The following is a 27963-nucleotide window of genomic DNA, read 5'->3' as shown; positions in this document are numbered from 1 at the left end:
AGACCTATCCCCAGGGACTCATCCAGGCAGCCACACCAGTGGTTTGAAGTAGTCTTTATTTTGTAAACATCTGTTTAAAATAGATGAACCCTGCTCACAATTCATATATGGACCCGAGACACAGTACACAAAGTTCACCCGTCACAGGGAGATAGTGGGGGCTCAGGAGCAGGTGGCGTGTCTGGGGCTGGGTGGAGTCTCAATACAGCAGGTGCAGAGGTGGTGACGAGTAAACAGGCCAGCAGAGCCTGCTCAACAGTCTGGGCCTCAAGACATGCCCCAGGCCACCAGAAGTTTAGGGTGAGCGTAGCTGCACCCTAAAATCCCGATTCTCCTTCTGCTCCCATACCTTTTCCCAGTCATGGCCCTTGTGGGGATAGGGCCTATCGGTCCATAGAATCCCGATTCCATGTTTTCCCTTCCAGAACCCCTAGGGTACAGTACAAATATAGTCCTCCTTTCCTGAAGGGGCTAGGAGAGAAAGACAATGAATGGCACCCTGCCTGATCTTCAAGGAAAGCTGAAGTACTGGTCCACAGGTTGGAGCCACTCCCCAATATAACTTCTCAAGTCCCTGGCTGAAGACAGACTGAGGGCTGGCATCACCCACCTCCCTAGCCCCAGTGTGATGTGGCATAGGTCTTGGTACCAAGGAGTCCATCCTCAAGGAAGCAACTGCAGCCTAGTCACAGCTTCATCCTAGAGTCAGCTCTCTCTGTTTCTCATTAACCAGTGATTTATAACTTCCTGCTCTCCTTTGCTTTCCACCATCTAGCCCATACTCTGTCCCTAAGTCCTGAGCCACGCTCTCCTGCTGTTTCCTGGTTTGGTAAGTCAGGAGGAAAGGTTCGGTGGTTCTATCCCCACCTCTTTTTGGAGGAGTAAGGAAGTGGGGTTCTTATCCTTCACATATGTGTGCCCTGGATTTTGGTCCTTAGTTGATGAATGCTCAATACCCAGTTCTTTGTTTTGGCTGCAGCCACGCAATGCAGCTAATGTGTGGCTTAAGAACAACCCTCTTCCTAGGCCTCGCCCACCTTGGGAAGGTGGGCAGAAACCCCAGTAGGACTGGTAAATTACTTGTTCCATCTTCAAATGGCCTCCTACAAGCTACTCTTGGGCCATATGGGGTTAAAGAAACTTCCTGAACATAGCACTCTGGAGGAGGGAGTCCTCTTCCCTCCACCTGTAGCCACAGTGCAGTTGGCAAACCCTCAAGCCTATCAGGAGCTAGAGGGCAAGATGACCGCTTTGTCTTTAAGGCCAAAGAGAACAGCACCAAGCGTTTCTACCCAGGGCCTTCCTTCTCTCTTCCCATGAAGGATTTGCCCTTCTCCCATAAACTTTGGGTCCCAGGAGAACCTTGGTTGCTGAAGGCTGGGCTCAGTCCTCTGCCTGGGAGTCTGAGGAAATGCTCTTCTTACCTAAGAAATGGAAGATGGGGCCCAGGAGGCCCTGCTGTTGCTACATTCCCCTCTACCGTGCAAACTGCCATCCCTGGCCAGCTCTCCCTTATTCTTAACCTGATACAAGTCCTTCATTTCCAAATGCTGCCCTTTCTGGAGTGCATGGTTGGCCTGACAGTGTCACTGACCCCAGGGCTCTCCTTGCCCCTGGAGTACCCACAGGCCTTGGTCCATGTCTTTAAATTCAGGAGTCGGGTGGAAAGAAATTGTGTTCATGCTGCATGGGAGGTAGAGAATGGAGGTGACTTTTTATCCCTGCCACCCCTCATTTTGTTTCCTTCTCTGAAGCACCTGCCTCTGAGCTCAGTTCCCCAAAGAGGCAGGCGGGCAGCCAAGCAAGGGCAAAGCTCTGGAGGGGGAGTGGGTAGAGGTAGGGCGGCCCCAGGCTCAAGGACTCCCCGGTTGCCATTTCCTTCCTACCTTGATGCTCCACTTTCGCAGGTCACTGGGGAGGCAGGCCCATGGCACACGAGGGACAGTGGGGAGGGTAAGAGGAAGAAGCACCCTGTAGCCTTTGGCCCACCCACGAGGCAGGGTGGAGGGTTCTTCCTGGATCCAAGGGTGGAACCTCCCCACGAGACTGGGTCCATCCCCTTGGACAGGTTAGGAAGGAAGGAAAGCGAGCTGCAACAGCCGTCATACAGCAGGACACACAGGGGAGGGGGTTTGAGGGGCTTTGATACGAAACGCACTGGAGGGGAGGGGTCAGAGAAAGAGAAGGAGGGGAAGAGAGAAAAAGCAGAGAGGAGACAAGATGCACGGAGAAAGGAGGAGCTGAAAGTGGCCTGGACTCCAGCCCCGGCTGTTGTCTGGGGGGTGCGGGGTGGTGAGTCGGTGCTTGCGGCACATCGTGGGGGTCATAGCAGGCCTGTGGCTGGGGAAACAGGCTGAAGAAGACCACTCCAGGGTGGACGGGCTGGGGGCAGGGGCTGCTTGAGATGACAGCAGAGCCGCTCTCAGGGCCAGGCAGGGGGAGTAGTGGCTACTGATACTCAATAGGGTCATCACACAAGAGGACAGCAGCAGGGCAAAGCCCCGGCTCCCCTGTCTGCCCACAGGCCTCCTGAGGGAAGAGGGGTGTCGTGTGGGGTGCCCCACACAGGACTCAGCACCAGCAGGTTTTCGAAGAGTTCGCTGGGCCCTCGGGTTTGCCCTCCTCCTCCTCCAGCTCTGCCAATGCCAACTCATTGCTGGCACGCGTCCGGAGGCCTTCCAGCTCCTTCCTGTGGGCCTGCAGCACCAGCTCCGTCAGACGCGTGAATGACTGGAAACCAAAGGGCACAGGTTAGTCCAGCGTCTCCTCCTCTCCTCTGGCAACCCTGCAGGGGCCCAAGGGATGAGGTCCATCTTATGGCTCCTCCTCCCGCCTCTGCTGGACTCAGCCTGAGAGCAGGTGCCTGGTCGCCAGGGCTCTCACCTCTTTAATGTTGAGGTTGGTGCAGGCACTTGTTTCATAGAAGTCCATGCCATACTCCTTCGCCAGCTGCAAGAGAAGGACATTTCTGAAAGAGAGTAAGGCAGGGGAGGGGCCCACACAACCAGGCACAGGCTTCTGCCACTGCACTTAACCATGCTGTGTTGTGACGATTTCTCAGAGTAGATGATTTCTCAGATGGGACTGGGAGCTCTAAGACAGGGTAGCAGAGAATGGGGGAAGATCCTCCACAAATACACCTCTCCATTCTTCCAGCTGCTACCCTACACCCCTCAACACACAATCATATATCAGGAGATAAAGACACCATCCATTGTGGCAGTGTGGCATCCTCATAAAAAGCATGGGCTCTGGAGTCCCACAGTCCCAGACCTGAATAGCAGCACTGCCACCGACGGCTAGCTGTGCAACCTTGGACAAGTTGTTCATTCTCTGTAAGCCCCAGCTTTATTGTCTGTTAAAGGAGACTGAGAGTGTCTCCCATCCATGGTTGTGGGATGATTAAATGGGGTCATGCACTTAAAAGCATTTGGCTTAGCATAGTGCCACACATAGAGTGCTCAATAAATACTATCCTAGTAGGCTTTGCCTCTACTTTCAAATTGGTCAATGACCATGTCTTATATTTTATACCAAACAATCAGTTTCATTTTAAGTACTAATGGAATGCTACTGACTAAGAAGGGAGAGGAAAACTCTTGAGATCCATGGACTGGGTGGATAACTTGTCTCAGAAATACCAATCGTGGTTGGGCGCGGAGGCTCACGCCTGTAATCCCAGCACTTTGGAAGACCTGGTGGATCACCTGAGGTGAGGAGTTCGAGACCAGCCTGGCCAATATGGCAAAACCCCATCTCTACTAAAAATACAAAAAAATTAGCCAGGCGTGGTGGCATGCACCTGTAATCTCAGCTACTTGGCAGGCTGAGGCGGAAGAATTGCTTGAACTCAGGAGGCAGAGGTTGCAGTGAGCCGAGATGGCACCACTGCACCCTAGTCTGACAAAGCGAGACTCTGTCTCGAAAAAAAAAAAAAAAGAAAAAGAAAAAAATAATGACCAATATTTCTTTCTGCACTCTGGGAGGATGGTCTCCCTGCATGCTTGGACATTTCCTCAGTGCCATCCTCCTACCCTTTCTGCCCCCATGGCTTCTCCAACTGTGGCTCTTTGTCTCCTCATTTGCCTCCCTGGCTCTTTCCTGGGTAAGAAGGACAGGAGTGGGGGAGTGTGGGGTGGGATGGGAGATCATTTCCTGACCATAACATGGCAGCTAGGCCTGGATGCTGTCAGAGAAGAAGTTGACAACTTGAAGTCCTTCATCACTAACACCGGGATGATCTCTTAAGCAGAGGGCAATCCTGCATTTGGGGACCTGGACTTGGGAGAGTTGCTGCCTATGACATCTTTGTTTCTGGATGGACCCCGAATCTCTGGGCTTCTGTCCTGAAACCCAGAGAACAAGCCTTCCGAGGATGGCCACTCCCGCAGGGCCTTGGGGTGCTGGGGACACTTGGGAGGACTTGCCGATGGGGAACCCACCCCGGGTCCCCGTGCTCAGGGCTGGCCCTGGAGGCCCAGCAGAGGACCTGGGGTGGACTTGCCTTTTCCCTCCACTTACCTGCTGCCCTTGCTCTCTTCCCACCTGCCGTTTCTGCTCCTCGTCGGCCTTATTCCCAATAAGGATCTTCTGGACGCCTTCTGGTGCGTACTAGGGACAAAGGATGGGCAGAACGGCCAGTGAGTGCTGCCCCCAGCCCCATTTTCCCCACAGAGTCTGCACTGCCTCCAGCCCACCACCAATTCCAGAGCCCTAGGGACAGGGTGGGCTGACTGGATGCAGGGGCCAGGCTTCCCCAAGTGCCATGGCTGACTTCAAGGGTATCATGGGGACAGCTCAGGGTAGAAGACACTCTGGCTAAGACTGGTGCTTCCTTGGGTTGGACCACTGGTATCAGAGCTGGAAAGGACATTGGATGTAAGTCCAGCCCTCATTCTACAGGAACTGGGGACCTAGAGGATTCAAAAGGCTTCCCAAGGCTCCACAGCGATTGTGCAGAGCTAGCACTAGATCCCAATCTTTCAACTCCATCTGGTCCCAAGATTCCAGGAAAGAAGCTGCTCACAGGGAAGACTTGGAACTAATTCATTTCTGGGGAAGACACAGCCACAGAGGCCTGGCAGGGTATGGAGAGTGAGAGCATGGCAGCTTCGGTTTCTTCCCCATGTCTTACTCACCCAGAGGTCTTCATCCAGGGCTGTGGAAGGCAAAGCTTCCTGGAAGCATTTGCTCGCCCACCCTGAGAGCTCCGGCCTTCCCATCTGGCCCTCGCCTTGCCTTCCCCGGTGAGGTACCCTCTCTGCGCCCTGGCAGTGAGGTGGCATCTCCTACCTCATCCACGTCACTGACCCACTTCATGATGTGCTGGTAAGAGCGTTCGCTGCTAATGTCGTAGACCAAAAATATCCCCTGAGAGAGAGAGAAATAGAGGTGATACGCACAGAGAGAGTGCAGTCATGGGGCCAGAAGGGCCGTGGAACCTTAAAGGTTGGGTCCCACTCTCCCTTCTCCCTGCTCAGCATCCAGAAATGTCTCTTCTCTCAGACCCCACCACTGCCGCCTCCCAGGGCCATCACAGAACTCCCTACAGCAGGAAGGCACCACATGCTGTGACCCGGATATTTGACCCAGGATGGAGGGCAGAAATCAGGGGTGAGGGCAGGGGCTGCCTGCAGTGACTGAGCCATGAACAGTGGACGGACAAATGATCAGTGAACAGCTGAAAGATGCCCTGCACTCCTCCAAGCAGGCGAACCGTGTTTAGGGGATCCGTGGCACAGACATCTCAGATACCCAGAGCTGGGAATGTGGGTGGCACCTTCCCACTTTGAAACCCTCAACGTGGTGGCTTACCTGGGCCCGCCGATAGTACTGCTTTGTGATGGTCTGGTATCTCTCCTGCCCTGCAGTGTCCCTGTGGGAGAAAGCCAGTCCCTCAGAGGAGCAGGGACCATGGGAACAGACAGGGAGGGGAGAAGCAGAGCTGTCCTCTTACAGGAAAAACTGGGGATCTGCAGGGTGAAAAACCAGGGGTGCTTGGATCCCCATGGGGATCTGCAGTCAGAGGCCTGGTCATCTGTGCTGGTGCTGACCAGGCCTTCAGGGCCTTGGCCCCTCCTGCCAACTGCCCTCCTGGCAGACACCAGAAGCCATAGCCAGAACAGGCCTTGGACAGCTCTCTGGAATCTGGCCACTGTGGCCAGATTTATTTGGATGGGAGTTGGCACGGGATGCTGCCACACCCCCAGTCCCTATGGGACCTCTGAAGGCAGTGCCCATACTGCTGTGGAATTGAGAGGGAGCTCTAAACCCTGGCAAAGGCAGTGCTTCCAAGACTCAGGCAGAGAGCCACAGCAGCACCCTCTGCTACTGTGGAAACTGCACCGTGCTGTCCTGAGGAACTCTCTCAGGGTCTCCCCCTAAATGATGGGGGGGTGTAGCCTCCTTCCGTCCAATCTTAACACAGTGTGGCACAGCCCAAGGACAAAGCCTAATCCTGAGACAAATTCCCCATGGTTAGTGTGCCAATTCCTTCTCATTCCTGCCCTTTGGTGCTTGTAGTCAATCCCATAAAGTTTCTTAGAGGTTGCAGATTAAGGCTCCTAGGAAGAGATGGGCTTCTGAGACTTTGCTTCTCTCCATCATAGAGGTGGCCAGTTATCCCAGGTGAAGCCTAGGAATTTTACACATGGCAGGGGCAGCTAAGGAGCAGCCCGAGGTACTCTCCTCCTCCATCTGCCTCCTCCTCCTCCCCGCCAACTCACCAAATCTGTATCCGCACTTTGATGCCATCTACCTCTATGGTCTTCATCTTAAAGTCAACACCTGGAGAAAGGAAGAAAGCAAGAAAGTTAGAAAGGGCACCCTTGAGAAATGAACAGGAAAGGACCATGCAATCAATCACACTTGAAAGGTTTCCTTTCAGTTTAATTTGGCAAAGGGATGAAATAATGTAAAGGCCTTCTTTAAGCAGGAACTGACCTTTAGTATCTGAAGCTTTGAAAGGGGCTTTCCTTCCTCCCTGAGCTGAAAGTTGCCAAAAGTAAAGGGCCTGGGGGACCAGGAGGAGGAGAGTGAATCTGGGGACATCTACTTCATCACTACCTTACTCAACAGACTTAAAACATGTCTCATTCTAGTCATGTGTGAAGTCTTCCTATTTATACTTCTGGAGTGAATGCTGTGTTTATCCTTCCTGAAATTCTAATCTCTAGGAATAGCAACCCGCATTATTTGCCTGCTTTCTTCCCTCTCTCTCTGCCTTGTTAATAACCAGAAGGGGTCATAGTGCCAGACCGTGGAGAGAGGAGGCTCTTCCAACCCGTGATCGTACCTGAAGCCTCAGCACCCAGCCAAGGCCCACCAAAAAGAAGGCCTCATGCATCTTGGTTGCTGACTCACCCATTCACCACAGGAGGTGCTGTGGTTGACTAGAAGGAGCATGGGCTTTGGCGTCAGGCCTGAGCTTATCTCCTCACTCTGGCCACTCATAGCTCATTGCTATAACATCAGGCACCTTGCTTCACTGAGCCTCCATTTCCGCCTCAGTAAATGTCTTCATCAGGGACGTTACCAATATCTCAGAGGGTTGCTGAGGGGGCCGGATGAGATACAGCACCTGACCCAATTGACTACAGCTGTCATGAGCTAGTGCAGGGCTGGGTACATGCGGGTGCTTGTGAGTGACTGTCATAGGACCAGATGAAGGGGCAGTGGCATGGCATGTCACTGCGAGAGGGAGAGGAAGCACAGAGTTCCCATGCTTCTTCATCCAAGGGCTGCAGGAGCTAAGCTGCCACGAGACACAAGAAACACAAGGGATTTGACAAACGTGTCCAGGGCAGAAACATATTGGAGAAATCTGCAGCAAGAGAAGTCAGCACCACCAGCAGCAGCCAGCTTGACTCTGAGTGACAACAGAGAGATGAGGGAGGTTGTTTTGCTTACCATGCCTCTCCTCAACCCTAACTATACCCAGGCACTATGCCCAGGGATTCAAGAGCTACGTCTGGTGGGTGAATTAAGCTTACGTCTTTGTGTACTCCCTGGAGCAAGGTCAGGAGTGGCAGGATCAGCCACGCGTTTCAGATGGGAACATGGTAGACTTCTGAACCGTCTACCACCAGCTGCACTGCCCGGCCCAGGAGGCCTGAAGGTGTCAGCATCCCCATCACCACTGCCCCTCCACCTCCGCATCAGTTATTTGCCAAATGGGAGACACCTTCCCTTATCCGTGCTGTCCCCAGCTTTATACAAAGGCAAACAAATTAAATTCTGTCTTTCCTTCCCACCATCAAGACCAATCATCATTTAATTACAAGGGGGAAAAGATGCAGAACGGACAACCTGAACTAAATCGATTTGGTCAGACGTGAATCATTTTTCGCCTGCCCAAGCTGATTCATATCCATTGAGCTGTACTTTTCCAAATGGGCAATGCCTGGCAGCCATTCTTCCATGTGTGCAGAGAAAGAGTGAAGAGGAGGAGGGAAGAAGGAAGGAAGGAAGGAAGGAGAGAGGCATCAGGCCATGGGAGGCAGTAGTCTGCTTATTCCTGCCTGGATCAGTAGTTATCAGGCACCTGTTTCTCCCCAGTACCTGGCATAGAAGGGAATCAAGACATTCTTGTTTCATGATATAGCACCTTCTCCCAAGAAGAACGAGAAATTTTCTCCAATTTGTAATATATCCGGTTTATCCTCACACTAGCCTAGCAAACCTGGCCAAGGACAGTGCCTGTGCAAAGCCATCACAAGGGGGACAGGAAGAGAGAAGGTTTTATTTCCTTTATCCCACAAACATTTACGGGAACTTCCTGTGTGCCCTGCGTAGTGCTCAGTGCAAACAGAGCAGTGAAAAAGATGTGGCCCCTGCCCCCAGAGAGCCTAGTGGAAAGGAAACAAGGGCTCAGAGAGGTCAACGGCTAGCTAGGGTCAGCACAGCACGTGCAGAGATTCCAACACAGGTCCATCTATGCCAGAGCCCATGCTGCCCCTTGCACTGGTTCTTAGGGGAGCGAGAGGAGAGTCATGTGTAGTTGGCTAGGCATGGAAGCCCTAACTCTGCTTAGTTTCCTGTTTGTCTGTGGATGCTTGAGAAGGACTTTGCTAGGAGAGGAACTTCCAATATTAAGGTGAATTTTTCCCTGTGAGAGAAGAGGGGATGGAGGGAGACATGAAAGCAGGCAACTATCCCCAGAGACAGGACTGACAAGGAGACGGTACTCCACCGGAAGTGAGGCTGGGTGGTGACTCCTTCCCTCCTCCCTTACTTCTTAGCTATGTGGCAGGGGACCAAGGCTGGGGAATTTTGGGGCTCACACCACTCTGCGGCCTCACCCACACCCCACCATCTTGCAACCTAGGTCTCACTGGCCACCTGGGAACATGTGTTTTATTCACCTTTTGGCTATCCATATGCATTCACATATGATGGAAGAAACAGACTAAGTCTATGTCTTCTGAAGGATTTTCCTTCCTCCCTCCCCACCCATACAACCTTTCTTAACTTTAAAAAAAGGTTAACAGCCCAAGGATCTTCAAGAGGAATCTATTGCTTCTGCACTCTGTTCCCACACAGCCTGGGCCTTCTGCTGTGTCCACCTACCCGTCAAGCCCTGGCCCCAGTAACCCGTGCCCATCGTGGCTCCTTCCCTCTCCCTACATGGCTGTTGGTTTTTTCCACTGCTGAGCACTGCAGGACAAAGTCAACACACTGGCCTTATTGAGGCCTCTGCAGACGGATGCTTTCTCACCTTGGCCAGCCCTCGCAGCTGCTTAGCAAACTGTTTATTCACATGCATGTTCACCTATCACTGTCCTCCCACTGAAGGCTTCAGCTCCAGGGCACCCCCTCCCCACCCCTGCTCCCCACTCCTGTACTCTCAGCTGTTTTATGGCCCAGATGAATGCCTTTCCTCTGAAGCCACCTCCTTCAGGTTTTCCTCTGTTCTCTCTGCCTTCCCTCAGGGAAGAGTCCTCTATCCACATCTCGCCTCTTTTCGGTCCTCATCAGCCCCACCTGGGTGCACACCCAGAGAGTCAGCCCTTTTTGTTGCATCTTTAGTATCCGTGGGAAGAAGAGATATTATCCATCTATCTCTGCCTCCAGTGGTTTAACATTCTGGCACCTCTAAGGGTATATTTCTCAAATTTCCAGGTGCATGAGAATCACGCAGGGATTGAGTTAAAATGCAGATTCTGATCCGGTAGGTGTGGGGCAAGGCCTGAGACGCTGCAGGAAGCTCCCAGGTGAAGATGATGTTACTGCCCACATATCGCCTGAGTAACAAGCTGTTCTCAAAGTGTGTCCCTGGACCCGCAACATCAGCATCACCTGGGACTTGTTAGAAATGCAAATTCCAGCCACACGCAGTGGCTCACGCCAGTAATCCCAACACCTTGGGAGGCTGAGGTGAGTGGATCACCTGAGGTCAGGAGTTTGAGACCAGCCTGGCCGACATGGCGAAACCCCCGTCTCTACTAAAAATATGAAAATTAGCTGGTCATGCTGGCAGGCACCTGTAATCCCAGCTACTCAGGAGCGGGTTTGGGATGCGGGGCTGAGACAGGAGAATTGCTTTAACCTGAGAGGTGGAGGCTGCAGTGAGCTGAGATTGTGCCACTGCACTCCAGCCTGGGCAACAGAGCAAGACTCTGTCTCAAAAAAAAAAAAAAAAAGAAGAAGAAGAAGAAGAAAAGAAAAAGAAATTATTGGGCCTTACCTCAGACCTACAGAATCAGGCCCTCTAGGTATGGGGCCCCACAGTCAGTTTCAATAAGCTCTCCCGGTGATTCTCACACATGCATAAGTTTGAGAACTACATTTGGACAAAAGTTTTGCACCTGAAGTGTCAAGAGAGGGAGCACAAGAGTTCTCTGTTTCTCAATGTGTGCTCTGCAGAGCTTCAGCTTTAGAATCACCTGGGGTGACTTAAAAACAAAAACAATGACCTTGACTTGCCTAGATCTACTGAATCATAATTTGAGGGTGAGGCCCAGAAACCTGTATTTTTAACAGCACTGTGGGTAATACTAGATAGAAGAAGGTTCAAGAGCTATATATGTCATGGAAGAAACATCCATTGGCCTGGAGTCAGAAAGACCTGGTCCAAATCCTGGTTCTGGCACTTGCTGTGTAACTTCAGGCAAGTCTTAACTTCTCCTAGCTTCGTTTTTGTTTTTTTTTTTTTTGAGATGGAGTCTCACTCTGTTGCCAGGGATGGAGTGCAGTGGTGCAACCATGGCTCACTGCAGCCTCAATCCTCCAGGACTCAAGAGATCCTCCCATCTCAGCCTCTGGGTAGCTGGGACTACAAGTGTGCACCACCATGCCCAGCTAATTTTTTTTTTTTTTTTTTAGTTTTTGTAGAGATGAGGTCTCCCTGTATTGCCTAGACTAGTCTTGAACTCCTGGGCTCCAGTGATCCTCCCGCCTCAGCTTCCCACAGTGCTGGGATGATAGACATGAGCCTCCGCACCAGGTCCATTTTCTTAAGTGCAGAAGGAGAATACCACTTCCCTCCCAAGGACTGTGGTGGGATAAATTAAATGATGTCTGTGAAGCACTGACAGTGTAGTCCTCTCACTCCTACCTTCCCTCTGCTGAATAAAGGCTTCCTGGGGAGTCAGGAAAACCAGCCCAGAGAACCCTGAAGTGGAAGGCATTAGAGTCCCGGTCCCTGCTCTCCAGCTACCCTTGCCAGCCAAGGGACTACAGCATCAGCAGCATCAGAGAGTGTGTGAGAAATGCACATTCTCAGGGTTCGCCCAGCCCTACTCACTCTTTGGCACAAGGAAGTTTCAGAACCACACCCAGGTGCATAGTGCTTATCTTTATAGCACACCCCTGAGCTATGGAATCCCTCAGCTCTTATGCGGGTCCCATGAAGTAAGCAGAAGTAGGTATTATCATCGTGAGCCACAGGGAAGCCAACTAACTGACTCATGTTCCCACATCCCACAGCTGAGCTGGACGGGAAAGGTGGCGTCTTAAAACCTACCCAGGGTATACTTCACTCGGCCAGAGGCTTCCCAACCCTGGGAGGCTGAGGAATCTTACCGCCTTTTCCCGCACACCCTGGCATACCTGATACCTTTTCTCTTTTTTCTTGATGGAGTCTTGCTCTGTCACCTAGGCTGAAGTGCAATGGCTCGATCTCAGGTCACTGCAACCCCTGCCTCCTGGGTTCAAGTGATTCTCCTGCCTCAGTCTCCTGAGTAGCTGGGATTACAGGCACCCAACACACCCAGCTAATTTTTTGTATTTTTAGTTGAATCGGGGTTTCACTGACATTATGCAGCATCTAGAAGTGAGGCAGGGGCACACGGGGAGAAGCCTGCTGCTATGGTCTGAAGGTCTGTGTTCCTCCAGAATTCCCATGTTGAAACTTAATTCCCAGTAAAGTGCTGGTGGGAGGTGAGGACTTTGGGAGGTGACTCAGTCGTGATGTGAGAGCCCTTATGTGTGGGATTAATGCCCTTATAAAAGAGGCCTGAGGGAGTTGTTCCCTCTTCGGCCATGTGAGGATGGAGCTAGAAGGTGCCACCTTTGTCACAGAGACTTCTGGTGTCAGCCTTCACCAGACGCTGAATCTGCTGGCACCCCGATCTTGGACTTCCCAGCCTCCCAAACTGTGAGCAACACATTTCTCTTGCTTTAAATTACTCAGCTAAAGGCATTTTGTTACAGCAGCCAGCCCTAACTGACTAAGACACCCACCATAGCCTATTTTCTCCTTGCTCCTTGGCATGGTTCATGATTCCAGTAAGTTCATATTCATCACCCTGACAGTGTCCCTATAAGACAGTCTACTTTCTTTCTTGGGTACAGAAAGAAATAGGGCACAGAAGTGTTAAGAAACAAGCAAACCACCTCTACACAGCTCTGGCAGAGGTTCTCGGAGACGCTAGGAGCCCCAGGAGGAGAAAGTCAGAAAGACGGGCCCTCTTCCAACCAGGTACCCAAAGCATGGAGAGCAGCTGATTGTTTTTCCCGGCACATCAGATATGCCCATCATGGTGCCAGCCACACCCTGTGGACCTTTCTGGCTAGAACAACTCAGCCCCAAACCTCAGCTCAGAGAAGCAGGGCTGGGTGCAGCATGTTTTTCGTGGAGAAGCAGGTTCACACTGGACCATTAACAGGTTTGCTGGTGACCCACAGGGTGACCTGGCCAGCAGAGGCAAGGAAGCTTAGCTAAGCCAATCAAACCAGCTCACTCCAGGCGGGGCAGAGGGGACTGACCAGTTGGTAATGAGCAGGGCATGAGGTAGACAAACATGCAGAAAGAAGCAGAGAGGCCTAAGGATGATGAACATGCTGACTGCAGCTGGGGCTGGGGACAGTGGATCCTAGCACAGCCACGGGTCCAGACCAGACTCCAAGTTCAGCCCATGAGTATCCGCAGAGCACATGCACCTTTTCTTAGTGAACATGAAGTGCCTCAGGATTGGCCACGCTGCCTAATGGCTCCCCCAAGCTGGTGGGCCAGATGCTTCAACAAGGGGGCTGGAAGGAAGACCCCTAAACCATCGCTCCCTGCCCTTACTGCCCCTATTTTAGTCTTCTAGTCTCAATTACACAAAAAGAACCTAAGGGGCAGAGAATACATTTTGTGGTTGACAAAGCATTTGTTTTGTTTGCTTGTTTTTTAAATCTCTGCCACGTAGTGCCAGCATAGTGCCAGGCATAAAGAAGCAATTCCAGACCGGGCACGGTGGCTCAAGCCTGTAATCCCAGCACTTTGGGAGGCCGAGACGGGCGGATCACGAGGTCAGGAGATCGAGACCATCCTGGCGAACACGGTGAAACCCCGTCTCTACTAAAAACTACAAAAAACTAGCCGGGCGAGGTGGCGGCGCCTGTAGTCCCAGCTACTCGGGAGGCTGAGGCAGGAGAATGGCGTGAACCCGGGAGGCGGAGCTTGCAGTGAGCTGAGATCCGGCCACAGCACTCCAGCCTGGGTGACAGAGCGAGACTCCATCTCAAAAAAAACAAACAAACAAAAAAGAAGCAATTCCAAAACAAATTCCAAATAAACAAATAAATAAATAAATAGGCCAAGCACAGTGGCTCACACCTGTAATCCCAACATTTTGGGAAGACGAGGTGGGAGGATTGCTTGAGCTCAGGGGTTCAAGACTAGACTGGACAAGAAAGTGAGACCCTATCTCTAGAAAAAATTAAACAAACAAACAAACAAAAACCCAGGTGTGATGGTGTCCACCTGTAGTCCCAGCTACTTGGGAGGCTGAGGCAAGGGGATCACTTGAGTCTGGGAGGTTGAGGCTGCACTCCAGCCTGAGTGACAGAGCAGGACCCTGTCTCAAAAGAAAGAAGAAGAAGAAGAAAAAAAGCAATTCCATGAGGGGGATCTCCCCCCAACCCCAGAGAGCATAAGAAGGGCTGTGTGCCTGAGGCTTAAGAGCAGGGGGACGTGTCCTGCCACCTGATGCCTCACAGACATTGCAAGAAAAGCTCCTCAGTGAAGTGATGGTGCCATGCAACCATGGCCTGAGGCAGCCCCGGGCCCCATCCTCGTCCTGCTGTGACTCTGGCTGTGTGGCAGCTGCCAGGCCACAACTGGAGCCCAAGGGTGCTGGGAGAGTGTTGCTGTTGAAGAACTGGGAAGACAGGCAGGGCCCTCCTCTGGGCACCAGGGGCAGGGGCAGGATAGAGGGATGCAACAGGGGAGACACCCGGCACTCACGTGGCTCCTAAGCTAGCTCGCCTTGGATGGGCAAACAGGGAAGAACTTGGTGCCTCCCCAGGTCAGCAGTGGAGGTGCTGTGACGCTTACACAAAGGAGGAGGCAGGGCACATCCACGCTAAAGAACACTCCTTCCCATCACTGTCTCCCTCCCTAGAAAGCCCTAGAAAACATGGAGGAAGTATGGCTCAAGACACAGAGTGGCCTGGCCATTAAGAGCACAAATAGGAGGTCAAGTTTGGTTCTAGTCCTGCCTTTATCACTCATTACCTGCATGGTGTTGGGGAAGCCAGTTAGCCTATCTTTGCCTCAGTTTCCTCACCTGTAAAGTGGGGGTGACAGAGAATTCTCAGAGAATTTTTTTTTGAAGATTGTGAGATAAGGTGTAAAACCCATGACGCAGGGTCTGGCACACAGAGCTTTATTAAATGTTAGCAGAAGCAGCTGTCAGGCCCCCTTAGGGAAAGATGAGATTAGCGAGCGCAGAGCTGCAGGAGGGGAAATGGAAAGAGCTCTAGGATATAGAAGGAGGCTTATGTTGGGGAGAGGAAGGAGAGTGGGGCAGAGATGAAGCCCGAGCCAGCACTCAGCTGGAATGTTTCAATGAAAAGAGGAAACGACGCCCCCTGTGGGCCCAGATGGCTCCCAGAGTCTGGCTACAACCTAAATTCTGGCACAGGTAAGGTGTGCCTACTAGCGGGCCAGCACCTCATGGGTTAAGGGCAGGTGCCAGCTTGCCTGCCTGCCAGCCAAGCACCACATACTTCAGTGGAAACAGGGCTGCCTCTGGGTGCCAAATGTTATCACCAGGATCAATCACAGCCCAAAGGACCAGCAGTGCGACCTGAGCTTTTCATTAGTAATGAGACTCCACAATGAAGAACAACCTAATACACCTGAAACCCAAGGCAGACACCCAATCCCCGGGGCCAGGCCAGCTCCAGTTACCAAGCACAGGTCCCAGGAGTGCCCCAGCCCCTCCCACTGCAGGAAACCAGCATGTGCAGGCCATGTGCACCTCCTGTGGGTTGTGGCAGGAGGTCACCTCTAAAGAGGTCACCCTGTGCAACCCTACAACACCAGAAAAGACCCCATTCACACAGGGATCCCGGGAGCTGATATGGTTTAGCTGTGTCCCCACCCAAATCTCATCATCTCTGGTGTATGCAGAGATGAGGCGTCAGTGCCTTAGACTAACGTCCCTGTTGCCTGTTGTTCAAGGTCAGAGCTGGTATCAGATGATGCCCATCAGCTCAGCCAGGTTGCTGGAGTGACCCTCCAGGGCCACCTCTGCAGCAAGGGCACTCTGGAGTAAGGAATCTCTAGCGCTCAAGCACTCCCTCCAGCCTCATCATCTTAAGAGTCTCAAGCCCGGGCACGGTGGCTCACACCTTTAAACCCAGCACTTTGGGAGGCCAAGGTGTGAGGATCACTTGAACCCAAGGAGTTCAAGATCAGTCTGGGCAACATAATGAAACCACGTCTATGCAAAAAATTAAAAAATGAGCCAGGTGTGGTGGTACACACCAGTGGGCCCAGCTGCTCAGAAGACTGAGGTAAGAGGATCACCTGAACCTGAGCCCAGGAGGCTGAGGCTGCAATGAGCTGAGATCACGCCACTGCACTTCAGTCTAGGAGATAGTGCAAGACTCTGTCTTAAAAAAAAAAACAGGCCAGGCGTGGTGGCTCATGCCTGTAATCCTAGCATTTTGAGAGGCCGAGGCAGGTGGGTCACCCGAGGTCAGGAGTTCGAGACCAGCCTGGCCAACATGGCGAAACCTCATCTCTACTAAAAATACAAAAATTAGCCAGGTGTGGTGGCAGGCTCCTGGAATCCCAGCTACTCGGGAGGCTGAGACACAAGAATCACTTGAACCTGGGAGGCAGAGGTTGCAATGAGCCAAGACTGTGCTACCGCACTCCAGCCTGGGGGATACAGTGAGACTCTGTCTCAAAAAACAAAACAAACAAACAAACGAACAAACAAAAAACAGTCCTAAGAAACCAATACTACCTATAACTTCCCTCAGGGAAGAACGGAGTCCTCTAGGAAAATTCATTCATTCATTCCTTCATTTGTTCATTCATTCATTCATTCAAACTGTTATTGAATGCTTACAATGTGCCAGGAACTAAGCTAGGTACTAGAAGACAAGCTATGAACAGCACAGAAAGGTCCTTTTCATCAGAGCTTCATTCTAGTGGGGAAGACAGATATAAGTAATGAATAACTAATTTCAGAGAGCCATATGTGGTAAGAAGCAACTGCAGGATAAAGTAGAGAGCGAGGAGACTCCAAGCACAAGTGACTTTAGACTGGCTGGCCAGAGAAGACATTTTAAAGGAGGTAACATTCGAGCTGAGACCTGAACGACAAGAAGGTACCAGCAGGGAAATCCAAAGAATCAGGTAGAAGCAGCAGCAAAGATCCTGTGGCAGGACACATTTCAGTCAAACTCACAGTTCCTAGGAAGAGGGTCAATGGTACTGTCTCCTTTGTTACAAAAGGAGAACTGTAGCAAGGCCCCTCCCTTCTCTCAGGTCTTGTGGGGACCCTCACATGTGCACCTGCATCGGTACTGTTTACTGCGTGTCTTCTAGCATCTGGCTTAGTTCCTGGAACACAGTCAGCATTCAATAGCACTTATACTTGTCTGGAAGCGCGAACCTGAAGAATGCACCAAGAAACTTCTCAAATGCCAGTAAGGCCAACTTCAGAACTCCCCGCTCCTATGTGATGCTGAGATCTCTATACACTGAATAAATGCCATGCGTAAAGCCCACCGTTCCTGTGTGCATAGTAGGTACATAGTAAGTATATGGAGTAGATAATCAGGATCAGGGTTCCCCTTCCCCCACTTTTTTTTTTTTTTTTTGGAGACAGGGCCTCACTCTGTCACCCAGGCTGGAGTGCAGTGGTACGATCTCGGCTCACTGCAACCTCCAACTCCTGTGTTAAAGTGATTCTCCTGCCTCAGTGTCCCAAGTAGCTGGGACTACAGGCATGCTCTATCACACCCAGCTAATTTTTGTATTTTTAGTAGAGACGGGGTTTCACCATGTTGACCAGGCTGGGTCTTCCCCTTGCTTTTCCCACTGCCTTTTGCACAGACCTCGCTTGAGCCTTGGTGACATGTGCAGTGTACACCAGCCACCCCATCTCATTCCCCATTGGCAGCTCCTGGAACTGGGTATCACCTCCCTAAGCCTGCTACTTAGGCCAGCGGGCACCACAGAGGCAGCCAATACCCACCAGGCTACTGACCACTCACTCCTCCAGCCTCCTTCTCAGGCAGGGCTGTGCTGACTGGTAGCAAAAGGTTCAGGGAAGAAGAGACTGGGACATGAAGACTCAGAAGCAAACATCTTAGAAGGGGGCTTCCAGATGCACCTGCGCTCACCCACAGTCAGCAAAGCAATCTCCTAGCAAGGGGCTTCTTGAACTTCAGCTGGTATGACCATGGTATAGCCACTCCAGCTGGCCCCAGCAAAGCTGGAGAGGAGCAGCCCCCCTCGACGTGTTCTCCACAGCACCTCCTACAGGGAAGAGCATGTGTGCTTCCCCCACCCCCATGGCCCCCGGAGACTCCTGCTTCGTCTTCCAGACTCCACTCAAATGCCACTTCCTCTTCGAAGACTTCACCAGCCTCCCCGGGAGGGATTTCTCCCTCCTCTGTGATTCCAAAGCATCCTGACATTTCTTTGGCATAATATTCTGCTTGTCTGGATGTCTGATTCCCAGCTACACTGCCAGCTCCCAGAGGGCAAAGCAGCATCCTGTTCATTTCAGACTCTCACTGCCTGGCAGCAGGTAGATCACTAAATTTTCAACAAAGTTGAGTAAATAAAAACAAAAATGAATGAGCGAGTGAATAAATGAGTGAATGAAGTCAGCACATACCTAGAGAAAAGATGGGCAAAGAGAAAATTTTAATCAGGGAAGAACAATTAGAAAATAACCCACTTTCAGGCCGGGCACGGTGCCTCACGCCTTTAATCCCAGCACTTTGGGAGACCACGGTGGGCAGATCATGAGGTCAGGAGATTGAGACCATCCTTCCTGGCCAACATGGTGAAACCCGTCTCTATTAAAATACAAAAAATTAGCCTGGTGGTGCGCACCTGTAGTCCCAGCTACTCGGGAGGCTTAGGCAGGGGAATCACTTGAACCTGGGAGGTAGAGGTTGCAGTGAGCCGAGATCTCCACTGCTCTTCAGCCTGGTGACAGAGCAAGACTCTGTTTCAAAAAAAAAAGAAAGAAAGAAAAGAAAATAACCCACTTTTTTTGTTTTTGTTTTTGAGACTGAGTCTCACTCTGTCACCCAGGCTGGAGTACAGTGGCGCGATCTCGGTTTGCTGCAACCTTCACCTCCCAGGTTTAAGCAATTCTCCTGCCTCAGCCTCCCGAGTAGCTGGGATTACAGGCACCTGCCACAACACCCGGCTAATTTTTTGTCTTTTTAGTAGAGATGAGGCTTCGCTATGTTGGCCGGGTTGGTCTCAAACTCCTGACCTTGTGATCCGCCCACCTCAGCCTCCCAAAGTGCTGGGATTACAGGAGTGAGCCACCACACCCGGCCATAACCCATATTTTAAAGCCAACTGTTAGCCCTTTCTATAGTTCATGGTTCCATGGTCACAGAGTTCTCAGCAATTTTTTTTTTTTTTTTTTTTTTTTTTTTTTCCTGAGACAGGGTCTCACTCTGTCACCCAGGCTGGAGTACAGTGGTATGATCACAGCTCACTGTAGCCTCCAACTCTTGGGCTCAAGCAATCCTTCCACTTCAGCCTCCTGAGTAGTTAGGACTACAGGCACATGCCATTGTGACCAGTTAATTACAAGTTTTGTTTGTTTGTTTGTTTTTTAAGAGATGGGGTTGGCCAGGTGCAGTGGCTCACTCTTGTAATCCCAGCACTTTGGGAGGTCGAGGCAGGTGGATCACCTGAGGTCAGGAGTTCAAGACCAGCCTGGCCAACATGGCAAAACCCTGTCTCTTCTAAAAATATAAAAAAGTAGCCGGGCGTTGTGGCAGGCGCCTGTAATCCCAGCTACTCAGGAGGCTGAGGCAGAAGAATCACTTGAACCCGGGAGACGGAAGTTGCAGTGAGCCGAGATCGAGCCATTGCACTCCAGCCTGTGCAACAGAACTAGATTTCATCTCAAAAAATAAAATAAATTAATAAAATAAAATAAAATAAAACAGGGCTGATGATTAGCCCCTTCCTCCTCAGTGGGAGGAATTACGTGTCCAGGAAGCCCTGTGTTCCCCTTGACGAAGCTCACTGATCAGAGAGAAAACCCTAGGAGAGGGCAGAGGCCTATACAGAAAACTGGCAGTTTCACAGGGAAACCAGTGCAAAGATTGGATTACAGAAGAAGGCACTCTGAGAAGAGCTGGCAATCAGGGTAGAAGGATAATGGCCAAATACTAGCTTTCATGTTATAAAGCTCATCACCAGCCTGTTTGGGGAGCAGGGAGAAGGAAGGAGGAGGAGGAGGAAGGAACAGAAACCAGGGAGTGCAGGGAGGCGGAAGGAACCGGTGCTCCCAGCTGTGGGTGCATCTGCGGATCTGTGAACATGGCACAGATGCAGAGCAGCGGAAACCCTCTGCAGGCTTCAGATATGTTCCTTCCCAAGGTCATGTCCTTGGGGAAGGGGTGGGAGGCCAGGTCTGTGCCTGTGTCAGGAGGAGAAACAGAGGCCTAAGGCAGAGTGACACCTGGCAGGGGCCCAAGCCTTGAGACAGGGCCACCCCATCCTCTCCTCTCAGGTTACCCCACTGCTTCACACCTCCTCACCACCTCACTCTTCCTTCTCAGACCCTGGCACTGCCAGGGGAAGGGGGGTACTAGAGCAGAAACTGAAATGAGATACAGCTTCCTATGCACTGCCCTGGAATGTAAGCCAGCTCCTTGGTTTCTCTCTGTTTTGGTCACCACTGTATCCCCAAATCTTAGCATGGCACCTGGCATGTAGTTGGTGCCCAGTGAATAGCGCCTGAATGACTGAGGGTACAAGTGGTGGATACGCAGGATGACCTCCCAGCACACTAACAGTGTATTCATCTCTACAACATTCTTATAGTTAGGAATAATAATAGCCGGGCGTGGTGGTGTGCACCTGTAATCCCAGCTACTCAGGTGGCTGAGGCAGGAGAATCACTTGAACCCGGGAGACGGAGGTTGCAGTGAGCCGAGATTGTGCCACTGCACTCCAGCCTGGGCAACAGAGCGGTACTCCATCTCAAATAAATAAATAAATAAATAAAGATAATATAATGATATCATCTATTATTTTATTGAGGGCTCTGCCAAGTGCTTCGTGCGCTAGGCTCTATAATCTTCACAACAATCTTTTTTTTTTTTGAGACGGAGTCTCGCTCTGTCACCCAGGCTGGAGTGCAGTGGCCGGATCTCAGCTCACTGCAAACTCCACCTCCTGGGTTTACACCATTCTCCTGCCTCAGGCTCCCGAGTAGCTGGGACTACAGGCGCCCGCCACCTCACCCAGCTAGTTTTTTGTATTTTTTAGTAGAGTCGGGTTTCACCATGTTAGCCAGGATGGTCTCGATCTCCTGACCTCGTGATCCACCTGTCTCGGCCTCCCAAAGTGCTGGGATTACAGGCTTGAGCCACCGCACCCGGCCCACAACAATCTTTAAGAAAGACTCTGTTACCGTCTTCAATTTACAGATGCAGAAATGAAGCACAAAGATGTCATCAAAGTGTCTGAAGGTCACAGGGCCAGTAAGGCCACAGGAAATGTGCATGTTAATCTGGGCTCTTTCCATTCTGCTAACTGCTTCTCACCTTCCCTTCCTTTCTGGGTACCAGGGGAACAGAGTAGATAGAGACTGGTCTCAGGCTGCCTGAAGGCTGACACAGACCCAGCCCTGACCCTCTCACAATATCACACTGCATTTGCCCCCAGCTCCTCTCAGTCTAGAAACCTGCAAACCCCAGGATCCTAGTGTCTAAGCACAGGCCCCAGTGTCTGTTAGGTCACTTGGTTCCAGGCTTGGATCTAGCACCCCCACCCCCCCACCCCCTCCCACCTCCCCACCCTCTCCCACCTCCTCAGTCACAAGCCCTTGCCCCAGGCAGCCAAGCCAGTCCCAACAGAACTCCCTGAGAAAGGTGACATAGCAGCAGCAACCCAACCTGAGAAAGCGCCCTGAAGCCACAGCAGCCCAACTCGTCCAACCAGATCACCCTCCTCCTCACCCAGAAGGAGTGCAGCCTGGAGGGTGGCTTTCAAAACCAAAGGTCCAGGGAGTAGGTGACAGGTCTACTCAGGGAAGACTAAGGATGGGAGGGAGAAAACCAACTCCTGAGGGAGTGAGGTAGCTCATGCCTATAATCCCAGCACTTTGGATGGCTGAGGCTAGTGGATCACGAGTCCAGGAGTTCAAGACCAGCCTGGGTAACATAGTGAAACCCCATCTCTACAAAACATACAAACATTAGCTGAATGTGGTGGCATGTGCCTGTAGTCCCAACTCGAGAGGCTGAGGTGGGAGGATTGATTGAGTTTAGGAGATGGAGGCTGCAGTGAGCTGTGATTGTGCCACTACACTCTAGACTGGGTGACAGTGAAACCTAGTCTCAAAAAAAAAGGAAAGAAAAAGAAGAGAAAAGAAAAGAAAACCAACAACTCCTGAGCAGTGTCTTCAGTTTCCATTCGTGGTTTACATCATCTCACTCCTGGCCACCATGCAGAAACGTCCTCAAAGGTCCCCTGAACATAGATGTTCACATGTATGACATCTTCTCCCTACCTGGTCATGGCACAGGTCCCATGAGATTATTTCAGAAGTTGCCAGGTTGATTGGTTTGAACCACTCCCCATTCTGGAGGGAAACTAGAACAGGTGACTGTGTGGAAGTTGGTGTTGGTACTACTGGGGGTGAGGGGCCATTCAGAGGTTCCTCCATGCCCAGATACTACTGCAGCCCCTGACTAGTCTCCCTGCTTCAAGTCTTAACCCCTTCTTCCAGCCAACCTCATTAGTACCCTACTCAAAACCCCTCCTACCATTCCTAAGGTTCATGTTCCACCTCCTTAGCCAGGCTCTCAATGCCCTCTGCCAACTGGTCCCTTGGTTCATTCATTAATTTAACAATAGGCATTGAGATCTGCCTGGCCCTGTAGTAGGGACTATGAAAACAATGAGGAATAAGATTTGGTCGCACTATCAAGGCACTTATAGTTTGGGAGACAGAGAGAGAAACAGAGGAATGTTCTCGCTTTTCTGAAGAATCCCTTCTGTTGCAGCTAAACTGCCTAGAGCCTCATGGACACCCACTCAATCCCACCTCTGTTATCTCTGCTCATGTTACTCCATCTGCTCCCTTCTGCTACAGGAACTGATGAGCAGCCCACACTGAGGCCTAGCTTCAGCCTTCCCTGCCGGTTCTAGTCCATGGGGGCCTCTCTCTTCCCCAGCCTCCGACAGCATGGAGTCGTGGGAACGGCACTCACCCATCCCATTCACCGCCCTTCTCCGGCTGCCTCATGGTACATCTTGCATCATAATTTAGCTTCTGATACCCACTGTGAGACCTTCATTAAGAGTAACTGTAATGATCATAATCGATCCTTTACATTTGAAGAGTGATTCACCGAGTACATTCAGATATCTCATTTTGGCACTAGCTCTTTTTTTTTTTTTTTTTTTTTTTTTTTGCCTTTGTCTTGCTTCCCCATCTAGGTTATGGGCTTCTGTGGGCAGGAAACGTAGACTGCGATATGTCTCTAAAATGCCTGGCACAGAGGTTGGTAGTGAGTGCTCAATTAATTTTTTAGGATAGTCTTTTGGGGACCCCTCTGCACCAACCCCCAGCCAGGCCAGCACAGCTGCACAGGAAGGAAATGCCTGTGGCAGAGCCAGTGGTGGGGCCACCTGCCAGCCTGCTGGCCAGAAAGAGGCCAGAAAGATGAAAAGGATAGGGGGAGGGACAGTCAGTGTCTCAGTCTACCAGGGAGGCCTCTCACTGCTCCCTGGCAGATCGCAGGCCATTAAAGTGGAGTACACAGTAAATCACAAAAGTACCCGCCTAGGTGATATCCACATGAGCCAAGAAGCCAAACTATCTTGGCAGTAACTGGTGAATTACCTTGTTTTCTTAATTCACAGAAAAGCCCCTGAGAAAGGTGCCTTGATCAGTGCCCAGCATGGTCATGTAATGTGTTTTAGATAATGCACAATTTGAGAACAGTGACTGTGGGTATTACTCATCTCGGAATCTCTCGGTGTCAGTGCAGAGCCTGGCATACAGGACATGCATTTTTAAAAAATAAGTGAATGACTATGACTTGGTAGCACTCATTTCGTTGGCTCCTTGATTCGTCTCCTGGCTGCCCCTTCTACCTCCTTGAGAAACTGTCCGTATCACTTAAGGAAAAAGCTTTTCTTGACCATCCAACTCTTTCCTTTAAGTTTTAGTTAATGCTGAAAAACACGCCCAAGATAAGGGAGAATCCCAAGTCCCTTAATAAGCTTTAAATAAGAAAGCATGTAAGATACCCAGTGGGGCAGGTTTTAAAAGGCTGGTGTGAAGAAAGACAGGTTTCTTTCTATTCCATGGAATCCAAACTCCTAGAATCCTCTGTGTCCTGTAGAAAGGGGAACCTGTCCGTCAGAAGTGGAGGAAGAAATGCGGGAGCCATCTTTAGGTTTTAGGCCAATATACCAAGGGCCTTGAGGGGAGACAGTGCTGAGGGACACTCCTACTCAGTTCACTGATGCACCTATGTGCCCAAAGTGGTCTGCCCTGGAGAGTTTGAGGAAGTCCCTGTGACCTATCTAGTGTTCACCTATTAGCAGAAGGTGTCTAACAAGGGAGATTCCAAGGGGAAGGGACAAGGAGAAGGGTGGATGATTAGGTGTGAGGCAATGGACTCTCTTTAAGGAGAGCACCAGCCTCAGAGGGCCATGCTGGTATTTTAGAAACAGGGGTGCCCTCAAAAAGGAGTGTACATGTCTCCCAGGGAAGGCTGCCTCCCACAGCACGAAGCAGGAGTCCCAGAGCTTCGGAAATGAGGTGGTTGAATGAAACCCTCAAAGGGAAAAGTCCAGGTCACCCGAAAGACTTGGAATGTGACCAGGAGAGCAGATGCAAACAACAGCACTTCAGGCCAAAGCCAGGGCCTTCCAGGCAGCCCACGGCTCTCTGGAGATAGCTCAGAAGTTCCAAGCACCAGGCCTCTCTCAAAAATAACCACTCCTAGTTTCCTGAAGGGATAACCCGCCGCCCTTTGTCCCTGAGCCCACAACCTGTCCTCATACACCATCTGGTTCCTGTGCCACTCCCTCCATCAGCCCAGGCCTTTCTCCCGCACCTGCCTCCTCCCTGAGTCCTCCCGGCAGGCACAGAGCCTTGGTGTCTAGAGGCTCCCCTTCTTTCTGCAATGTCTCTCACCCAAACCACGGCTCAGCCCAAGCGCCTAGGTTTCCTAAGAGGTGGCCTTACAGCTCCTCTGAGAAAGACAGACAAGTTCTGTTCCCTGACCCTAAGTCCTGTTGTTTCACCCTTAAAGTCGGTGAAACAAAGAGAGGAGACCCTAAGAGCACAATGATAATGGCAATAGCAGGAAGAACGATCAGCATTTCTCCAGCCTCACCATGTGTCTGGCTGTGCTAAGCGCTTAACAAGTACTATCTTATTTAATCCTGACAACAACTTGGGAGGTAGGTGCCATTATTCTACCCATTCTACAGATGAGAAACTAAATAAAGCTCAGACGTTTAGGTGATATTCAAGGTTGTTTTGCCCCAAAGTGAGGTCTCAGGTCTCTCTGACAATAAAACTGGCTTCTTAACCAAAAGGTTCTGTTCCTCCTGGCTGTGTCTATGTGGTCCTACTTCTCTCTCGGCAAGGAATGTGTGTTGGGGGAGGAAGGGGGATGGCGTGGACAGAATCCTCAAGAGGAAGCTGAGAGCTGGCGCCGTCCCTGATGGCAGCAGGGACTTCTAGGAGAGCATTCCAAATGGATGACCACTCAGCCAGCAGGTGTTTCCAGGGGCCTGGGCAATGCAGAGGCTGCTCCAGGGCTGACCCGGACAGCAGCTGAGGATGAAATTCCCTTTACTCAGACTTCTTGGGGAGGGGGCCCCTCACAGCCTAGGAGCGGGAGACTGTCTCAGAGGGGAGGCCAGGGACCCATTCCTAGAATAGGTGACCCATCATAGTGCTGTCCGGGATGCCACCGGGCCTTGTCCCTCTAACCACAGGCTCCAGCACTGCCAGATGAGAGATGCTCTCAGACGGGTCCTGCCTGCCTTCTGACCCCTTAGTCTGGGCAGGTATTTCTGACACTCCTCCAACCTCTTTAGACTCCCTCCGAACAGACGTCTTGGCTCCTCCTCTTCCCAGGCGCAGGGGCTCCTCATCCTATCTGTGTCCTCCCCCAGGTGTCCCACCTTACCTTCCCAACTCTGCCCTGGAAACTCGATCCTTGCGGCCCCTCCGTACCTCCTCTCTTCTTACCCCCTTCGCCCCGCGCCGGCTCCACCTTGGGTCACCACACAACCAAGGGCGCCTCAGAGACTCCAGTCTCCACCCTGACCCCCTTTTCCCCAGCACAAGCTTTACTTCCCCTACCCCTGGGGGTGTGGGGATGTTATTCCAGCGGCTACGATTCTCGCTACCCCAGCTCGGGGTACCCAGGCCTACACCCGCTCCCCTCATCCCCGGTTTCTCGGTTTGATGGGAGGGAAGGCTACCCGGCGAGAGGCGGGAGACGCCACCTCTGGTCCGGACGGCAGGCAGCAGGGACCCCCTCACCTGCCAAAACCTATGCTCACCCCGAGATTCATCCCGGACTCTGGCCTCCCGCGCCACCGCCTCCAGCCAGAGGGGCTGGCAATTCCTCCCCAGCTGGGGACGGGGGCGGCAGGGAAAGGGGCCGCGGGCGGGGAGGGAGGGGCGCCCCGGGCCACCGCCCCTTACCGATGGTGGAGATGTGCGAGGAGTGGAACTCGTTGTCGGTGAAGCGGCACAGCAGGCAGGTCTTGCCCACCCCGGAGTCCCCGATCAGCAGCAGCCGGAACAGCACATCGTACTGCTTCGCCATGGCTGGGGCCGGAGCGGCCGGGGGCTGCGGGCGGGCAGCGGGCTCAGCCCTGCTCCGCCGCTGCCATCGCGGCCCGCGCCCGCCCGGGGACGCTGCGGGCGGCGAGGAGGACGCCGGGCCCGGCCCCCGGGGCGGCCTCGCCCGCCCGCCTGCCCACTCGCTCGCTGGGTGCCGGGAAGCGCGGCTGCGGCGGGAGCCCGGCGCGGCGCCCGCTCGACTCGGCTGGGCTGGCGCGCGGCGGTGGGAGGAGAAAGCGGCGGCGGCCCCTGCCCGCCCCTTCCCCTGCGCCGCCGCCGCCGCCCCGGAGAGAGGGGGCGGGGAGCGCGCGCAGGAGAGCTGGACCCCACCGAGCGGGCGACGCCGGGGCGGGGCTGCAGCCCCGCCCCCCAACCCCTTCTTGCCCGGGGCAGGGGAACGTTTTCGTTTTTCCTCAGATGTTCCGAATGGGGGAGTTGAGGTGAGCCCCCTCCCAGCCCACTTCTACCATGCTCGGCTTTCCGGGCTCAGCACTTCTCCCCATATCCCACCCCAAGTCTGGCGCCGGTAACTCCACCCACCGTGGCACCCTGCATCTGCAGGATCCTGGCCGGGCTCCCCAGTGGCTGCTCTTCACCTGGGCTCACCCGAGGTAGGAAGGCCGTGAGCAGGATCTGGATTCGAACACCCGTCTCCATGAGCCCCCGAGAGTGTGGGTGGAATTCCCCCTCCCTGCCATCTGGCTGCCCCTTACCTGTGTGACTGTGTCACAGCCCTCCCCCGTCCCCATTTTTTCTTTAAATGGGGAAAATGCCTACTCACGTCCTCCACCAAGGTGAAAAGATAGATGATCATAAAACCATCTCCAAGTGCAAAATCCTTTGGAGGTGTACTGGCAAAAGTCTCTGTTTTCCCTCTAAGGTGCTTAGGATAGGTGCCCAGGTGACCAGTGTATTGTGACCCCTAAATGTCTCTGTGTGGTATAGCCAGTGGTACCAAAGAATGAATGACCCTTGTTCAAGACCCAGTTTCCTACCACTGAACGTGTTAGCACCAGAGAGAGGCAAACGAATGCTCTCTGGAGTTAAGAAAATTCCCTATCCCTACCAACGAGTATTGAGGGAGAGCAAAGTCTAGCCTATTAGGTCTTTAAAAAGCAATGAAAGGCCAGGTGCGTTGGCTTATGCCTGTAATCCCAGCACTTTGGGAGGCTGAGGTGGGCAGATCACTTTGAGGTCA

The 27963-nt window shown here is 52.2% G+C and overlaps 1 protein-coding gene across 1 annotated transcript; it reads right to left on the bottom strand.

Annotated features, from left to right (window-relative positions):
• Positions 1-38: 38 nt before the first annotated feature.
• RAB15 (RAB15, member RAS oncogene family) lies at positions 39-26992 on the bottom strand. Its single transcript, XM_023232451.2, has 7 exons — positions 26625-26992; positions 6726-6786; positions 5815-5875; positions 5293-5370; positions 4522-4611; positions 2884-2949; positions 39-2730 (listed from the first exon to the last, which is right to left on the bottom strand). The coding sequence occupies exons 1-7, from the start codon at positions 26746-26748 to the stop codon at positions 2572-2574; spliced, it is 639 nt and encodes a 212-aa protein (XP_023088219.1). The 5' UTR covers positions 26749-26992; the 3' UTR covers positions 39-2571.
• Between the last annotated feature and the right edge of the window lie 971 nt (positions 26993-27963).

Source organism: Piliocolobus tephrosceles, chromosome 6 (assembly GCF_002776525.5).
Source record: "Piliocolobus tephrosceles isolate RC106 chromosome 6, ASM277652v3, whole genome shotgun sequence".
Taxonomy (NCBI): Eukaryota; Metazoa; Chordata; class Mammalia; order Primates; family Cercopithecidae; genus Piliocolobus; species Piliocolobus tephrosceles.
The sequence above is the reverse complement of the archived record's forward strand: the minus strand, read 5'-3'. Positions and strand labels throughout refer to the sequence as shown.

What these genes read in the sequence shown, in the direction of transcription:
- RAB15 (XM_023232451.2), bottom strand. Translation starts at nt 26,748, where the DNA reads ATGGCGAAGCAGTACGATGTGCTGTTCCGGCTGCTGCTGATCGGGGAC. An exon ending in CTCGCACATCTCCACCATCG is followed by an intron (nt 6,787 to 26,624) that starts GTAAGGGGCGGT and finishes TCCTTTCTCCAG; the next exon opens with GTGTTGACTTTAAGATGAAG. An exon ending in GGGTCAGTGACGTGGATGAG is followed by an intron (nt 4,612 to 5,292) that starts GTAGGAGATGCC and finishes CTTTGTCCCTAG; the next exon opens with TACGCACCAGAAGGCGTCCA.